The sequence below is a fragment of the Microtus pennsylvanicus genome, chromosome X, assembly GCF_037038515.1.
Source record: "Microtus pennsylvanicus isolate mMicPen1 chromosome X, mMicPen1.hap1, whole genome shotgun sequence".
NCBI lineage: Eukaryota > Metazoa > Chordata > Mammalia > Rodentia > Cricetidae > Microtus > Microtus pennsylvanicus.
The window spans coordinates 84,901,055-84,916,703 of record NC_134601.1 but is presented as its reverse complement, the minus strand read 5'-3'; the positions used below and the strand labels follow the sequence as shown (position 1 = coordinate 84,916,703).

The following is a 15,649-nucleotide window of genomic DNA, read 5'->3' as shown; positions in this document are numbered from 1 at the left end:
CTCAGAATCTCAGCTGCTTCTGCCGCTGTAAGTCGGGCAGAAGCGAACCAGCAATGAGCAGTGCTGAGAGGGTACAATCTGCACGAACTGAGAGGCCTCTGGAGTGGGGGGGAGCGGTCGCCCCCAGGAGGCTCTGATTCGGGGCAGGTATCCGCAAAGCCTTACTGGGCGCCAAGATGTAGCGGCATAAATGAATTCAGACAGATTGTAAAAAATACATACAGCTATAATGGGGGAAATAGACTTACAGTACCACGGTTCCCACGGAGAACAGGAAGCAGAAGGGGCGGCTGGGCGCATGCCCAGCAGATTTATAGGTAAACATTAGCCCGAGGCAAACATGCCCCCTAAGGCTAGGCTTAACCCTACACTATAAAATTTATTTAACCATTTCAACACGTTCTACTTTTTGTTCCTATACGATACAAAATTATAAATTTAGGTACATATCAAACATGTATGTTCAACATCTATGTGTTTACGACGTCACTGTGTACGGGAAATGTGCATGGTGGAAGATCGTAAATGCTTTCTCCACAGAAGAATAATGGTGACTCTGGAGGGTGACTGATTGGATTTACCTTGATGGTAGTAGTTGTGTCACAATGGTTTACACACCTGGAAACCCAAAAGCATACAATTTTAATTTTGAGATTTTTTATTTTTGAGAAAGCTGGGGCGGGGGGAGACACATCAACACAGCTGTGAGAACCCAGGGCTCAAAACCAACAAGCGCTGAGCCCTTAGAAGTGGCAACACTTAAACTGGTCATGCCCTAGTTCACAGGCTAGGAGAAGAGAGTGCTCTTGGAGAGAGTACAGAGAGTCACTTGTGACTGGGGTGGGCAGTGGCAAGTATCTTCTCCCAGGAAGTCGGGACTCTGTAGTTCTGTAGAGTGGGAGGCAGGACACAGGGCCACCAAAGCCTCGAACTGTGTGTCTCAACCTTCCTCATGTTGGAATCCCTTAGTACAGTTCCTCACCTGGTGGTGACCCCAACCATAAAATTATTTTCTACTTCATAACTCCAAGTTTGCTGCTGTTATGAATCATAATGTAAACATGTGGTATGTAGAATGTTTGCTATGCAACCTCCAAGGGATCGAGACGCACAGGTTGAGGACTGCTGACCTAAAAGGACCATGCTAGGTGATTGTGGCAAGAGCTGAGATCAGCAGCAGAGGTACGTCATTTGGAAAACAAAATGTAGTGCTGAATATCCCAGTGAGCCCTGTGTGGGCAGTGGACAGCTAGTTCTGTGGTCACGATTAGTCAGCTTGGGAGGTGCTGGGCAGGATGGGTCTGTGTCTGGTCGGAGGGACAGATGTGAAGGCTTCTTATGCATCTGTCCAGCTGCCTTTATCCCACCTCTGCTTCTGCATTCTAGATCAGCTACTGAGAGAAACCAAATATCACCAATTATTCCAGTAGACATTCATTGTTTCATTTCTGTCTCTTCTCCCTTTCTTCTACACTCTATTACTCCCCCCCCTTCTCTCCCACACACATGGACATAGAGAGGTTGACAAACTCAGAAGGCATAACCTCTGGGCAGACTGCCTTTCTCTTCTGAGGTGAAATTTCTAATTCTCTTTTGGGTTGGTAGTGCCGAGCCATGTATCTGAGGTTCAGCTAGGACTGGAGAAGTTGTGACACAAGGCTCACATTCTCAGCTGAGTTTGGATCTACTTGACACAAAAGAGGGTCATCTGAGAAGAGGGAACCGCAGTGGAGGAAATCCTTCCATCAGACTGGTGTGTAGGTCTCCTTGTTGAACACTTGCTGGCAGAGGAACCAGCCAGCTGGGGCTGTGCCATCCATGGGCAAGTGATCCTGTGCTATGTAAGCAAAGTAAAGAAAGTAGCCCGAGAAAACCACAAAAGCTCGGCAACAAGAAGCCTTTCCTATGGCCTCTGCTTCAGTTCCTGCTTTGAGTTCCTATCTGTCTTCAATCAATTCTAGGACCCTAAGACATGGGTTGAAACAGGCCACTTCTCCCCAGCTTGCTTTAAGCGTATGGGCTTAATAGAAACCAAAATCACAGGACCAAAGTCAGTAGACAGAGGACTTGTGGGGGGAGATGATGCTCAGCACATCAGAACTGCCACAGAAAGATCACTTCTAAGTCATAGATCACACTGGGATTAGCTACTTGGTGATGGTTAGTCAGTGATGTCAATCAGACTGGATTTGGAATCAACTGGGAGACACATCTCCAAGGATGTCTGGGAGGATTTTCCCAGAAACATTTATCTGTGGAGAGAATGACTGCATCGTTACATGGACTGGGTTCCAGGGTTGAATAAAAATGAAAAAGCAATTGCCAGTGTCCCCTCCTCCATGCATTCTGTTTTTTCCCAGTTGTGGAGTCTCGGCTGCCTGCTCCTGCCACTGTGACATCTTCCACATTCCCCGGCAGCCTGGATTAGACCCTTTTAATCTGTGAGCTAAAATATATTCTTTCTCTGAGCTCTTTTTGAAAGCAATGAAAAACATAACCAATACAAACTCCAACTATTCTCTGTCTGTGGGTCCCACCCTGGCTGTCCTACAGAAGTAGACAGAAGGGCTTGAACCCTTAAATTCTGTTGTCTCCCTGTACACATTCTGGCCTCTGAGAAGCCCCTCCTTCTCTCAGCAAGAAAGGACTCACCCCTTCTCAGCAAGGAAGGACACTGGTTTCTTACAGCTGGTCCTGGTCAAGCATGTTTTTACTCTATTAGTTTGAAGCATACAGGAGACTGTCATTTGAAGGGAGATGGTATTTGTGTTTTCTGTGTCCTATTTACGTCCTCCTGTAGTGAAAATATATTTTATAGGTCAGTAAAACTGCCTAAGGGTAAAGATGAGTTGTGTTTTATCCTCAGTGCAGCCTTGCCCTGGAATAAATGTTTCACGACATTTCAGGGTCGCCCTAGGAAGACAAGAAACCCTCATAAAGAGGAGAGTGACCTTGTGTAGTAGAGACAAACAAGGCTGTTTTTTGGAACCTGTCTTGTACCGAGGAACTTGGGTGCTTGGGTGGTGTTGTGAGCAAAAAGTCTAAAGCCCTTTTAAAGGCTCCACGTATTGCTTGTGTATGCGTCCCTCTCCCATAATCTCTGCTCAAGACTTCTCAGCTATGAAGTCTGCATAGAATACAAGGGGAGAGGCCTGCAAGCTGCTCCTCCTGGATGTATGGAAGTGGGGGTCAGAGGTGCCAGCTGTGGGAAAGAAACAGTTCTGAGTGAGACTGCTTTGCTACAAAGACCAGAGCAAGTATCTTTGCCTCAGAGGGGGAACCTGATGTCCTAGGAGAACTCAGAAAGACACTTGCTCTCCCCTCCAAGATATCCCACCCCCATCACCAAGACATCATCCCCAGCACATCTTAAGTTGATGTCAGTAGGAAATATAAATAAAATATAATGAAGGCAAAACATTGTAAAGCATGACAGCCTTTATTTCAACCGCACTGAACAAGATTCTCAGGAGGGCAAGGGCCTGGGCAGCAGAACGCCATGGCCCTGTTCTCGGCCTTTTTCTGTCCAGCGGCCTCTCCTGAGAAGGAAACAGAGAGACTAGTGGACCCTCAGAAGCCCTGTGGGAATGGAGAGGAGGGCTGGGGTGTTCTCTAGGCGAGAGGTAGAGACTCATTGCAGCTTGCTGTGAGTGGTAAGAGGCAGGCTGATTCAGAGCCCCACCTGAAGAACTTGGACACACGTGCCAGGGCTCTCTGGAACCAACTCTTCCAGGGCCTTCTCGGCGGAGCAGCCTTCCCGGTTCCTCTTGGACCATTGGATGAGTTTTCCATGTTGAAAGCAAAGACAGTACCTTCCTGGAAGTATTGTTGTGGGTTTCTCACAGTCTGAAAAAGAGAGTTGAGACCTCATGTTTGTGGTCCCTCATGACTGCTGTCCACTACCTCATGTGGGTACTGTGATGTGTATCTGCACTACTGGTTGAGGTGCTGAGGATGGAGAAGTTGGGAGCCCTGGCCTGAAGAACCTCAGTACCCATGGAGGATGTTCCAGAGCACATGAACATGAAGCTCACCTGCCCAGGGGGTGGGAAGAAGGGAAAGGATATCATCTTCCTAGAGTGTGACGCCCCACTCAGGACATTTATCCACAGTTCTGCTGAGGTCCCCACTGTGCTGGCTGTGGAACCGAGACCTGCCCCCTGCATAGCCCTAATCTCCACCCCTCCATGGCCCTAAGTCCCAATGTTCCTGCCCATGGTTCCTCCCTGCTTCAGTTCAGTACATTGTGCTCAACCAGTAGATACATTTCTGGAGCATGACCTTCGTCCTAACTCCCGCCCCCAGAACTTTCTGTTTCTTCCTCTGCATTTCACCTTCACTCTGGCTAGCTCAGCAGCCTGAATGAAGTTCTGCAGGCTGAACTGAAAATGCCGAGGACTTCGGGTACATGGTGAGTTCCCTGTGTGTGGGGTCTCCACTGACAAACGTGCTCATGATACCAGTCTGTGGTTGCTCCGTTAAGTTAGGACTGTGAGGTTTCTCATGGCGCTCTCTTGGTGCTTGGTCCAAACCGTTCATAAAATTCCAGAACAAGGTCTGGTCATGGCGCTGTGAGGCTGGAAGGCCTGGACCCTACTTCTTCTCTCTGAGGCGTTTGCTCTGTGCAGGTTACCCGCATATCTGAGCATCTGCTTCTGGTGAATGATGGAAAGTATTTGGGGACTGCAGAGCGTGTACAATGTGCAGGACAGTCCTCAGGTCGTAGGTATTAAAGGTTAGCAGTTTACTCTTAGAATCGAGATTCACTTTGGGTTACATCTTGGAATCTGTTGGAGCCATCGATCTTTGTTTGCTTTTTCCCCTCAGGCCATCCACCTTTTCTGTCCCATTTCCTAATAGAATGATCGTGGAGCCTTTGTAGTGCTGTCTGTGACCTGCCTCTGATCTCACTGGAGTGTGTGTCCTGTCCTAAGGTGACTCCGTGCTGTGGTGCTTACCTCCGTGTTGGAGCATGATAGTGAAATGCTGGGGTTCATAATTCTCCATCTTTGTCCTCTTCCACATGTCGTTGGCCCTTTTATGTCATAAGCACTGCTATAGATCTTTGAGCGATAACTTTTCCTTCTCTTCATGATTACAGAGAGTGGAAACCTTTTGAGTGCTTCAAACAGTGAGCATAGCATACTTTATTTTAGTATCTATTAGCAAGATTTTAATAGTTTTCTCTAAACAAATGTTCCAGTGCTTGTGCCCATATTCTTCACAGATATTTCGTTTATTTTAATGTTATTGCCATTTTAAAAAATTCTCTTTTGGTGTATTTGTTTGTAGTTTATTGTTGTTTTCATACTAATTTATCTTCTAGCTTTGCCAAAACCGTTTCTAACAACCAGGTGATGACTTTTCATGGGGTTTGGAAATATTTTTAAAAATCTTCGTTGAAAATTTCACACAGTTTTACACATTCATTCCCATCTTCCACTTCTCCCAGATTGCCCCTCCCTTAAGATTCCCCCTTTTCATTTTGAATCTACGTGCCTCTGTCTACATTTCGTGCCTGACTGAACCAGCTATGGCTTAAAGAATGATGCTGGGTGCATGTGGTGAGCATCTGGAGCAACATTCTGCCACATTTCTTAGATATTGACAGGAAATATCTGTCTTTCCCTTATCACGTGTTTTCTGTCACAATACAACCTAGACCATACATACATCAAGGTAAAAGTGAGAACATTTGAGGGAAGAAGGGAAAGCCAAGGGTGTGAAAAGAAGGTAATAGAGAAAAAAAGATAGGTGTCATATGTTGTTGGATGTGAGGAATCAACCTTCCACTGTAAATGTGATAAGGGTGTGTATGCAGGACCTGGAAGTACAAGGGATCCTTTCTATGTGGATGAAGGGGACTCAATGGACAGGGAACAGCAGAGGGTAATGGGGGTCAATGTGAGCAAAGTATAATACACCATTGTGAAAATGTCATAAGGCCCATTTTTTTGTGTGAAATCATAAAAATTAATATAAGTGTATTTAGCATTTCACCATGAAACATTTCCTGTATGATTTGTTTTTTTCTGTTTGTTTCTTTACAGATAGAGATTATGGGATTGAGAATATTCCCCTATGTTCCTAAATTAGCATACCTTCTTTTTTGATGTTTTTATCACTGGAGTTTTCAGATTATCACATCCCCTTTCTGGCACACATCTTAGTGACCACTCTTGTGTTATCCCACTAATACAGTAAAATTCATTCATGGATTTCTTTTCCTGCCCTTTCTTTTTATATACAGTCTTACTCTGTAGGAGACAAAGTGCTGGAATTCACAGGGTAGCCCAGTCTGGCCTCCAACCTATGGTGTTCCACTTGCTAGAGCTTCCTTTGTGCTAATAATATTATAGGAATGCACCTCCAGGCTAGCTTTATTTGTGGTATTTAAGTGTCAAACTAGGGACTGGAGTGATGGCTCAGTAGTTATGGGCACTTGTTACTCCAGCCGAGAATCTGGGTTCAACTCCCAGAACCCACATAGTGGCTCATGACCACCTGGAACTCCACTTCCAGGGCATCTGGTGCCCTCATCTGACCTCCGAGGGCACCAGGCTAATGGTGCGCATATGTACAGGCAGGTAGAACACGCACACACACATAAATAAAAAAACCCAAGAAAAATTAATAGTAAAATGGTCTTGCATTCCTAGAGTAAAGTGTACTTGTTAATGAATGTTTTTCCATACACTGATTCAAACTGCTACCATTTCATGAGAGGTTTGCATCTATGTTCATGAGAAATACTTGTCTGTAATACTTCTTGTGCTGCTTTATATTTTTAATAGTTTTATTACATCTTTGAGAATTTCATATAATGTGTTTTGATCACATTTACCCTCAACTCCTCCCCTTAACTCTTCCCAAGCCCACCCCTACCTCCCCAACTCTTACCTTTTATTTTGTTAGATTTTTTATTAATATATATGTACATGGGGCCTTTTGCATGTGTCTGCTGGTGTCCAAGAAGGCCAGAAGAGGATGTTGGATCCCCTGTAGCTGGAGTAAGAGATTATGAACAATTTCCTGTTGTGAATGCTGGCATTTGAACCTGGGTCTTCTACAAAAGCAGTACACACTCGTAACTGCTGAGACATCTCTCTAGTACCACTTATGACCACTTACTATTTTTTTAATTTATTTATTTATTAAAGATTTCTGTCTCTTCCCTGCCACCGCCTCCCATTTCCCTCCCCCTCCCTCAAGCAAGTCCCCTCCCTCGTTAGCTCAAAGAGCAATCAGGGTTCCCTGCCTCATGAATATTAACCATCATCAGGTGATGAAAAGAGACAGAGACAGAGACCTACATTGGAGCGCTGGACAGAAATCTCAAGGACCAAATCAGGAACAGAAGGAGAGAGAGCAAGAGCAAAGAACTCAGTACCGCGAGGAGTGCACCCACACACTGAGAAAATGGGGATGTTCTATAGGGAACTCACCAAGGCCAGCTGTCCTGGGTCTGAATAAGCCTGGGATAAAACCGGACTCTCTGAACATAGCAGACAATGAGGACCACTTACTATTTTTAGTTGTATTGTTTTTTTCAAAAGTAAACTGTCTTTTTTCACTTAGATACCAATCCCAATTCCCAATCTGTCCCGTTCTTCCATTCCCTTCACCTCACCACCTACTGCACACCCACCCCCCAATTCTCAGAAGATCCAGCGCACATTGTTTTTGGGAACGTCCAAGAGCATTCTCACTTTATCTAGCCTGAGGAAGGTATCCGTCCAAAGAGAACGGGTTCCCAAAAAGCCAGTACCAGCAGTAGGGATAAATTCTGGTGCCACTGTCAGGGCCCCTTTGTCTTCCTCAGCCGTACAGCTGTGTCCCACATTCAGAGGGTCTAATTTGGTAGTAATCTGGTTCCTTCCCTGTCTGGCTGGAGTTGGTGAGCTCCCAGTATGTGAGGTAAACTATTTCAGTGGGTGTCCCCATCGTGGTCTTGACCTCCTTGCTCATATTTCACTTTGCCCTTTGTATGCTTTAAAGAATTGTCTATTTCTGTCCTTTGCTTACATCTCATGTAGGTTATGTATTGTTGAATGATACCTTTTTTTGTTTTGAGATACTGTCCTCCTAGTTAACCAAGAATTCTATGGAAGTTCTGATCCCCCTGCCTCACCTTCTTGAGTAGCCTAATGTGATTCCTTATGAGACGCAAGAGGACAGTCAGTGTAAAGGGGGATCCAGGTGGTAATCAAGATTGAGGTTAAGTGTGCAAACAACCTTAATGAAAAGGAAAGGGAAATAAGGCATTCATGAGACTCCTGTCTGAGAGCATGGGACATAAAATCCCAGGCCGAAAGTGAAAGAATGAAGGCCATGAGGAAGACAATTAATGATGCGACAGAATGGATGGACTGTAGTGATTGTTGAAGATGCAGGACTGTCTGGGCCTGAAAATGGATTGTGAGGAGAGAAGATAAACAGAAAAACTCATGATCAGGTTGAACATCTGTGAGACTGTGAAGAGCTTCATGCATGTGGGACTTTGGGAAGGGCACTATATAAGAAGGCCTAGGTGAAAATTGAGAAAGCCATAGGGAAACGAGGAAGTGAAAGCTTAGTCCAACAGTGAGCACAATAGAGAGAAAAGTCCCAGTCACTGAAGATGTAGTTTTCTAAGGACAGAGTAAGTAACCTGGAGATGGGGGACCCAGGTGCTACTCTGACCCCCACTCCTGACCCCAAAGCCATGCAACATAACTCATACCTGCTGTACCCCGCTGCTTTTCTGACCCCACATGTAACAGTGGGCATGAGACTGAGCTCTCAAGGGGAAAGAATTTGCCTTCAGACGGCCTATAGACCAGTCGTACAACTTCTACAACCACTGCATCACTACCCAAAGCAGGGATAAAAAGCGTTTCTGCCTCTTCCGTGCCGCAAATGTCACAGGGCACTGCCTTGTTGTGAGTGTCCTGTCTGGCAAGATAAGGATCAGGCCTATTCCACATTGCTAACCTTGGTCCTTCCATCCTTCACTTTAGGGAACAGCATGGGCTCTTGCCTGCTGTGATCGCCACAAAGAAAGAGGAGAGGACAAGGCTGAAGAGGCACCTGGATCAAGGACTGATAAAGAATATGGCTGTTGCCCCTAAATTCTACAAGCATGGCAAGAAGCTGGCTGGTGTAGCAGAAAGCCGCAGTGAGTGTCTTTGCTTAGGGACGGAACCTGAATTTAGGTGGAGGGAACATGAGTAATTCTGTCAGCATCCCTGTTTGAGATTGCAGTGAAACTGTTGGTAATCGCTCATCAAACCAATGTTAGGAATTAAATGCTTTGGAGAAATGTCCACATCCCTTGCTTATATTTTCTGTAGGTAGACATTTGTTGCCGAGTGGTAAGTTTGTTACTTTTATCACTGTCTTGCTACTTAGCCCTGAGCGTTCTCCTGCCCCTCCTGCATCAGGCTCCACAGTGGCCATTACTAGAAAAAGAAAGGAACCCCAGAGTTAGGAAAGAGGCATAGTGTGGCAAACCCTCCAAATGGGGCCGGAATATTTGGAAGGATGGTGTCTGTGAGGCTCATGTAAGCTGTGCCTGGTGTTTTACAGATGGGCCGGAGAGCACTGTGCACAAGAGGGAGGCCAGGTCCTACAAAGTTCCACAGGAGGTAAGGAGACTCTGGTGCTTATGGGAGGTGATTCCAGAAGCTCCTCCCCTGACCCCTTGTACTGTGTCCTAAAGTCTTGGGTTCCATCCCCACATCGGCCGTAATTTAGCATGTGAGCTCAGGTTTAACTGCATCTTCCTGGATTTTAGTGTGAACTGAAAATTAAAATTAAAGGTAAGCCTCGATGATCTTCAAGGGCTTCAAGTTCTGACATTTTGGTTGCTGTAGTCATCCGACAACATGTTCATCTCTCCTCCTTTCATGGTAGGCTGGGTACCCAAATTCCTACTATTGTCTCTACTCCGGCAGGGAAGTTCTCAGGGAACTCATATGCCTAGCCAGCAGAGAGAATGGGCAATTCTGCCCCATGTTCCAGTGAAATTGGAGCAGCAACCAATGATTTCTTTTTCCTGGGCACCTCGTGATCCATCTGTCAGGCCCAACAGGTGAGTTGAATATGGCGCTAAAGCCAGCTGTATCTGTATTACTCCATGACAAGCACTGTGGTTGGTGCCATGGGAGATTGGCAAATGAGAAAGGAGAAGGAGGAGAAGGAAGAAGAAATGTAATAGGAGAAGAGGAGGTGTGGAGGAGGAGGAGGCATCACCTCAGCAGGAGGAGTGAAGAGAGGGCACTTGGCCTTGAGAATTCCTAATCTTGAGGGTTTCAATAAGTGATTTCATCTTTCCAAGTCTATGTTTTCTGGTAGCAACTCCGGGACAACAGGCTACGGTTATGACATTGGCAAGAGAAGTAGAAGAAGGTGTACCACATAGGAAGCCCAGAATGAGCCTGGGCTGTTGCTCGATATCACAACAGATGGACGTGAGAGAAGATTCGGTTGGAATTTGGGGTCATGATGGGGAATGCTATATTGGCCTAAAGGAATGCTAAATGCAATAGAGAAGACTTCCTAGAGAAAGGCCTGGCTTGTCCTTCTTTGTGGGTTCCCCCTCTCATTAGCATCTCAGTAGGGGAGAGGGGAGAAAGACAGAGTCACAGAGCTTCCTGGGAAACAGACCTCCTCCACAGACCAGCATCGAGGTGCAGATCTGGTTCAATGTGTATGTTCACTGGCATATATGCATACATTACCCAATCAGCTAAGGTCACATTGAGTTACTGTCCAATGAGTCCAAATGCCATGCACCCCACGTCATGTGTGGGTATATAGGGGCAGTATGTCCTGGCAGTGTGTCTGCAGACAAAGGGCAGGAACCAGGCATCTTCCTGGACTTTGATGCCAAATTAGAGAGTCTGCAGTTAGCTGGGACTCCATTATGAGTCATCTAGCATTCCATAGACACAGATCTGCTCATACAGTTAAGGGGGGGGGGCATTAGCATTTGTCACGATCCCTGTCTGTTACTGACACCATTTGAACAGAGAGTGACTCATCAATTCATACCCACTGTGGACTGGGGAAAATGGAAGCAAGAGCCAGTACCTGAAAAAGGAGGGGCTCCCATCTTTCTGGCTGCTTTGCAGATTAGAGCATAGTCTCTTTGGGTTCTTTGTCATCTTCATTGTAGCACGGGGAAGAAAGATCTGGTAGAAATTAGCATGTCAAGAAAAATATAGAAGTTTTAAAAGGAAACAGGCCAAGAAGGTGGCTGGTTGAAAAGGACAAACATCTTGGAGTCGTTCAGATTTCCCCAGCCTGGTTTGAAAACCCCTGGTCTGCCAAGTGTTCCAGTAGTACGTTTCCACCAGAGCGTTTCATCCCCTGGCCTCTCCTCTCCTTGTTTCTAGATTGTCAAGTGTGACCCTGCAACCCAGTGCTACCCCTGGCCCTCTTCTTCTGCAGCCACAGGTCCTGGCAAAGTAGTGGGGTCCAGGTCCCTGGGAGGGAATGAGCTTAGTGAATGGGAAGAGCAAAAAAGCCTAGGGTAGAGGTGGGTGCTGGAGGGAACTGGGTACTTAAAGGGGCACCTGTGTTAGTGGGAGGAGGTGTGGTTTCCCAGATGCCATTATCTGATGCCATTTCCTTTGCAGGTCCCTAATGCCACCAAGCAGGATTCTGTTGTTGCTCTCTTAGAGTGGCAGAGGAAGCTGGAGGCCGCAGAGGCCCTGTTGGCACTGAAAAATTCTTCTCAGGATCCTTGAGATTCTGCCTCTCTGCAACATGATTGCAGCATGCCAGGTAGCTGTCTTCTTCAAGATGGAGCATGGGGTAGGGGTTGTTGGGAAATTGGGAGGGTTGTGGTGAACTGGTTGTGGTAATCTGTGGAAACCTGGATATTGGACCTCTTGGGTCAGACATTTCAGATGCTCAGTCCAATGTGAGAGATGGAAATCAGGGGCTTCTCGGTGAATCCCCAGTTCTGTAGTATTTCGCTCAACAGCAAATGGACAGGACCTGAAGTAAAAACAAAACCACCAGCACCAAGGCGACAACAAAAGGTCCCTGTAGACTGAGCCCCCGTCCAAGGTGGCCAAGTCTTATTGGAGTCCAAGGGCGTGTCAAGGGAAGGAATAGAACTAGGTGTAATAACTCGCAGCCCATGGCAATATCTTCAGTCCACTGGAGACCGAGGAAGACTGGGAAGACATGCATGGAGGATAAGGGTCTGCAATGGAACGAGATCATGCTGACGTCTTCAAGGCATTTCCCTTGTAGCTTGGATGCTTTCCAGTTGGAATGTTTCCCGACACGCCCACTGCTCCATGTGGTCACTGCTCAGAGGAAAATCCACATAGTTAGGGAGGCTGGGCAGGAAGGCTGAGTCCTGATGAGAAGCCTAAACAAAAACCCTGATGAAGTGTGTTAGTGGGAAGCCACTTTGGGTGGTGGACATCAAAGAACAAAGGACAGTGAAGGAAGCTGGAGACCTAGCTTCTCACAGAGGTCTGGCAGAGTGGGTGATGCAGGCTGGGTCAGAAAATATGGGGGAGGGGTGTGAAGAGACAGTACATCTCTGATAAGGGGAGAATCCTCTCTGAAGACCTCAGGATTGACAAACATAATGGTGACCCTGACTGAGAAACGGTAGAGCCAGGATCAGAGATATGGGGGGTGTTTGTTTCTGGTTTCAGTGACAAATCATAGATTCGCTGGGGCACCAAAGTGTGAAGGCTTACTGCGTGGAGACATGTATGTAACCTGACTCTGGCTTTTCAGGTAGTGATGGAGAGAGAGGACCAGAGACTCCTAGTTCCCGCCTGCCACCAAAGCCTGCCAGCTCTGTCTCACTTTCTGGACATCTGTAGTGCATGTCCTACTTGACCTGAGAGCCCTGAGTAGGAGGCCTCTCTAGAGCACTGCCTGTGTGGTATCCTGTTTCATGTCTAAAATGACTAACATTTGTAAATTGTTTATTTTTGAAACAAGTTCTCATGTAGCCAGCCTGGCCTTGGATTCAGTATATAGTTGACAATGACTTTGAACTCCCAATCCTTCTGCCTCCACCTCCCAAGTGCTGGGACTACAGGCATGTACCACCATGCCTGCCTTTTAAAAATTATTATTTTAAGTGTTAAAGAATTTTATAAACATTCAGGCCTTTTTATGATATAGGGAGTCTACTTGACTGAAGATCGATGTTGAACTATATCCATTATTTCTTTGGAATAATTGTTTTTTATGATTCTTAGAAAACCAGTATTTTGTGATCCAATGATATCGATCAATGGGATTCTGAGTGGGTTTGCATCTCAGCGTTTTCATTTGTCCTGTGATTGTATATGCACTGGCACACGCCTGTTTGTAATCATCCATGTGGAATCCTGAAGATTTGTCTCTGTGTCTAGGCATATGTGTGTGTGAAAAAATAATAATAAACATGATGTAGGCACTGAACAACACGAGCTCTTTTTAAACAGAGTCAGAAAATACCACAGAGGATTGTTTACCTTCACCAAGCCCCAAGTGAACAAATACTTTAGTTTTTTAAATTAATTATTGGGTGAAAAGTTCAAAACTTGATGCAGCAGACATCAGTCACATGGCTTTCACAAAAATGGCCACAATAATTCGTTACCTAGAGTAACACATCGGGTAATTGATAAGAATTATAAGAACACTTTTAAAACCTGAATATTCTGAATCTTTGATTGATTTTCCAAACACATGCACTGCAGGCCTCACCAGGCCATGGCTTGCATAGAGGACAAGCCCACACTGGGGCATTGTGATTTCTAGTGTCCAGGTTGCTAGCAGATAGGGTACAACCTCAGAGCAGGTGTTGTGCCATATCGTGCCACGTGACCACTTAGGCCACACTTGATAGAGCCCTGTGCTTGGCTTCCCTTGTTCCCCTTCCTGTGACCTTAGGACAGCTGCTAAGACCTGGGCCTGTAGATTGTTGTAGATTTGTCTTTCGGGAAGACTCAGTGATACCTCTCAGGCATTAAAAACTTTAAAGGCCATTTTCACCAATTCCTATATAGGAGTTTGGGGACCATCATCAACCTTTTTTTTTAAACTCTTTCCCAATATCTAGTACTGACTGAGGAAGCAGAATAATTAGTAGAAAAGGAACCTAGCTGCTTTTCTACCTGAGAGAGATTTGGAAGAGAAAAGGGAGTATGGGAGGGGCTAGCCCAGTGCACAGAAGGGGTCCAGGAGTGGAGCTGTGAGGTAGGAGGGGGAGGGGAAGATGGAAGTTGACCTTTGACCTCCAAATTGGGAAGAGAGGGGAAAGAATGTTGCTACACAGGAGGGGGTAGGGAAGAGTGGGCTTGAGGGAGTGGAGGAGGGGCCAGTGCCTCTGGTGCTGTGAGACACTGGCTACTAAGTGGGGGGCAAGGGCACAGAGTCCAAAAAACCATGGACATATATATGTAAGCTCTGTTCATTTGTATCAGACAGGATCAATTTAAAAAGATTTTTCTAAGAGGCTTACAGGGGCAAGAGAGGAACTGGCTTTAAACTGTAAGTGCCCACTTTAGAGTCTATGCCCAACTACGTGGCCTAGGTCCATTTTAGCATGTTCACCAAGATGGCTCTTAGGTCCAAAAGGGGGTGCAGAGATTGGATGCCCGGAGTCCCGATACAAACAGATCTCAGCCTGGAGTCCCGATACAAACAGATCTCTTCCTCAGGAAAGCACAGTCAAGCAGAATTGACCACAACCTGGGACTCGAATTCCTGGTATAAGCTCACAACTTCAGAAGGAACCCAAAAACGACAAAAATAAGTATGAATGGGTCCCCCAAAACCTATGGCATAGAAAAGAAAAGGGACTCACCAAGACGCAGCCACTGTAGCCCAGAAGCCGGTTTTAAGCATAGCATAGAGATGTTGAAATGTAGACTAGGGGCTTTTCAACACGTGGCCTGCCACATGGAAAGGGCCTGCCCTAGTTCGGCAGAACTTCCAAAATATTAGGAATATTTCCTAATGCGAGTTCCCAGCAGACGTAAAATTCCCAATCAAGCTAAATTAAGCAATATCCAGGTTTAATGGGACTTCTGCACTCTCCGGTGGCCCCAACGGGGAACTGGGCAGCCATGGGAATGTGGCCCCCAGGAGGAAGAAAGGGAGACCACGTGTTCCTCTTTTGGGGATCACTTAGACACCCTGGGGAGTGGTCCTAACCCCTCCCTGGAATTTGGAGTCCAGACCAGGCCTTTGGGCTGGGATAGATGAGGAGGGCAGGGGCCTATGCTCCCAACTTGACACTTGGATCCCCCAACTCTGCCTGTTCCTGGGGTGAGATGTTGGCCAGCCAGTGGGAGTGTCCCTGCCATTGAGGCTTATTTGTAGCACCCCACCCTGCCCCCCCCCAAGTCTGCCTTTTTGTCTGTGAGGTCCTGGGATCCTGGGAAAAGGCCTTGCTCCTGTACAGAGAGGATCCAGAGAGGTGAGTGAGTGGCACCTCAGTCACATGATCCAATGAAACTGCTTACAGGCCCCCTCCAACTCCCTAAGCTTTTCTGTCCATCCAGCAGGGTGTTTCCTGGCTGCTGGCTTTCTTTATCACATTCAAGCCTGCCCCAAGCACCCCTTTTCATCTGTGGCTTCCTTGGATCCCACAACTCAGCCTGCTTCAGGGCAGAGGGAATCTGAGGGGCAGCTTCAG

The 15,649-nt window shown here is 46.4% G+C and overlaps 1 protein-coding gene across 1 annotated transcript; it reads left to right on the top strand.

The window, feature by feature from the left end:
- Positions 1-8,990: 8,990 nt before the first annotated feature.
- On the top strand, positions 8,991-13,203 carry LOC142841417 (doublesex- and mab-3-related transcription factor C1-like). Its single transcript, XM_075958244.1, has 7 exons — positions 8,991-9,157; positions 9,568-9,626; positions 9,776-9,800; positions 9,895-10,072; positions 11,379-11,439; positions 11,622-11,799; positions 12,748-13,203. The coding sequence occupies exons 1-6, from the start codon at positions 9,094-9,096 to the stop codon at positions 11,730-11,732; spliced, it is 498 nt and encodes a 165-aa protein (XP_075814359.1). The 5' UTR covers positions 8,991-9,093; the 3' UTR covers positions 11,733-11,799; positions 12,748-13,203.
- Positions 13,204-15,649: the final 2,446 nt, after the last annotated feature.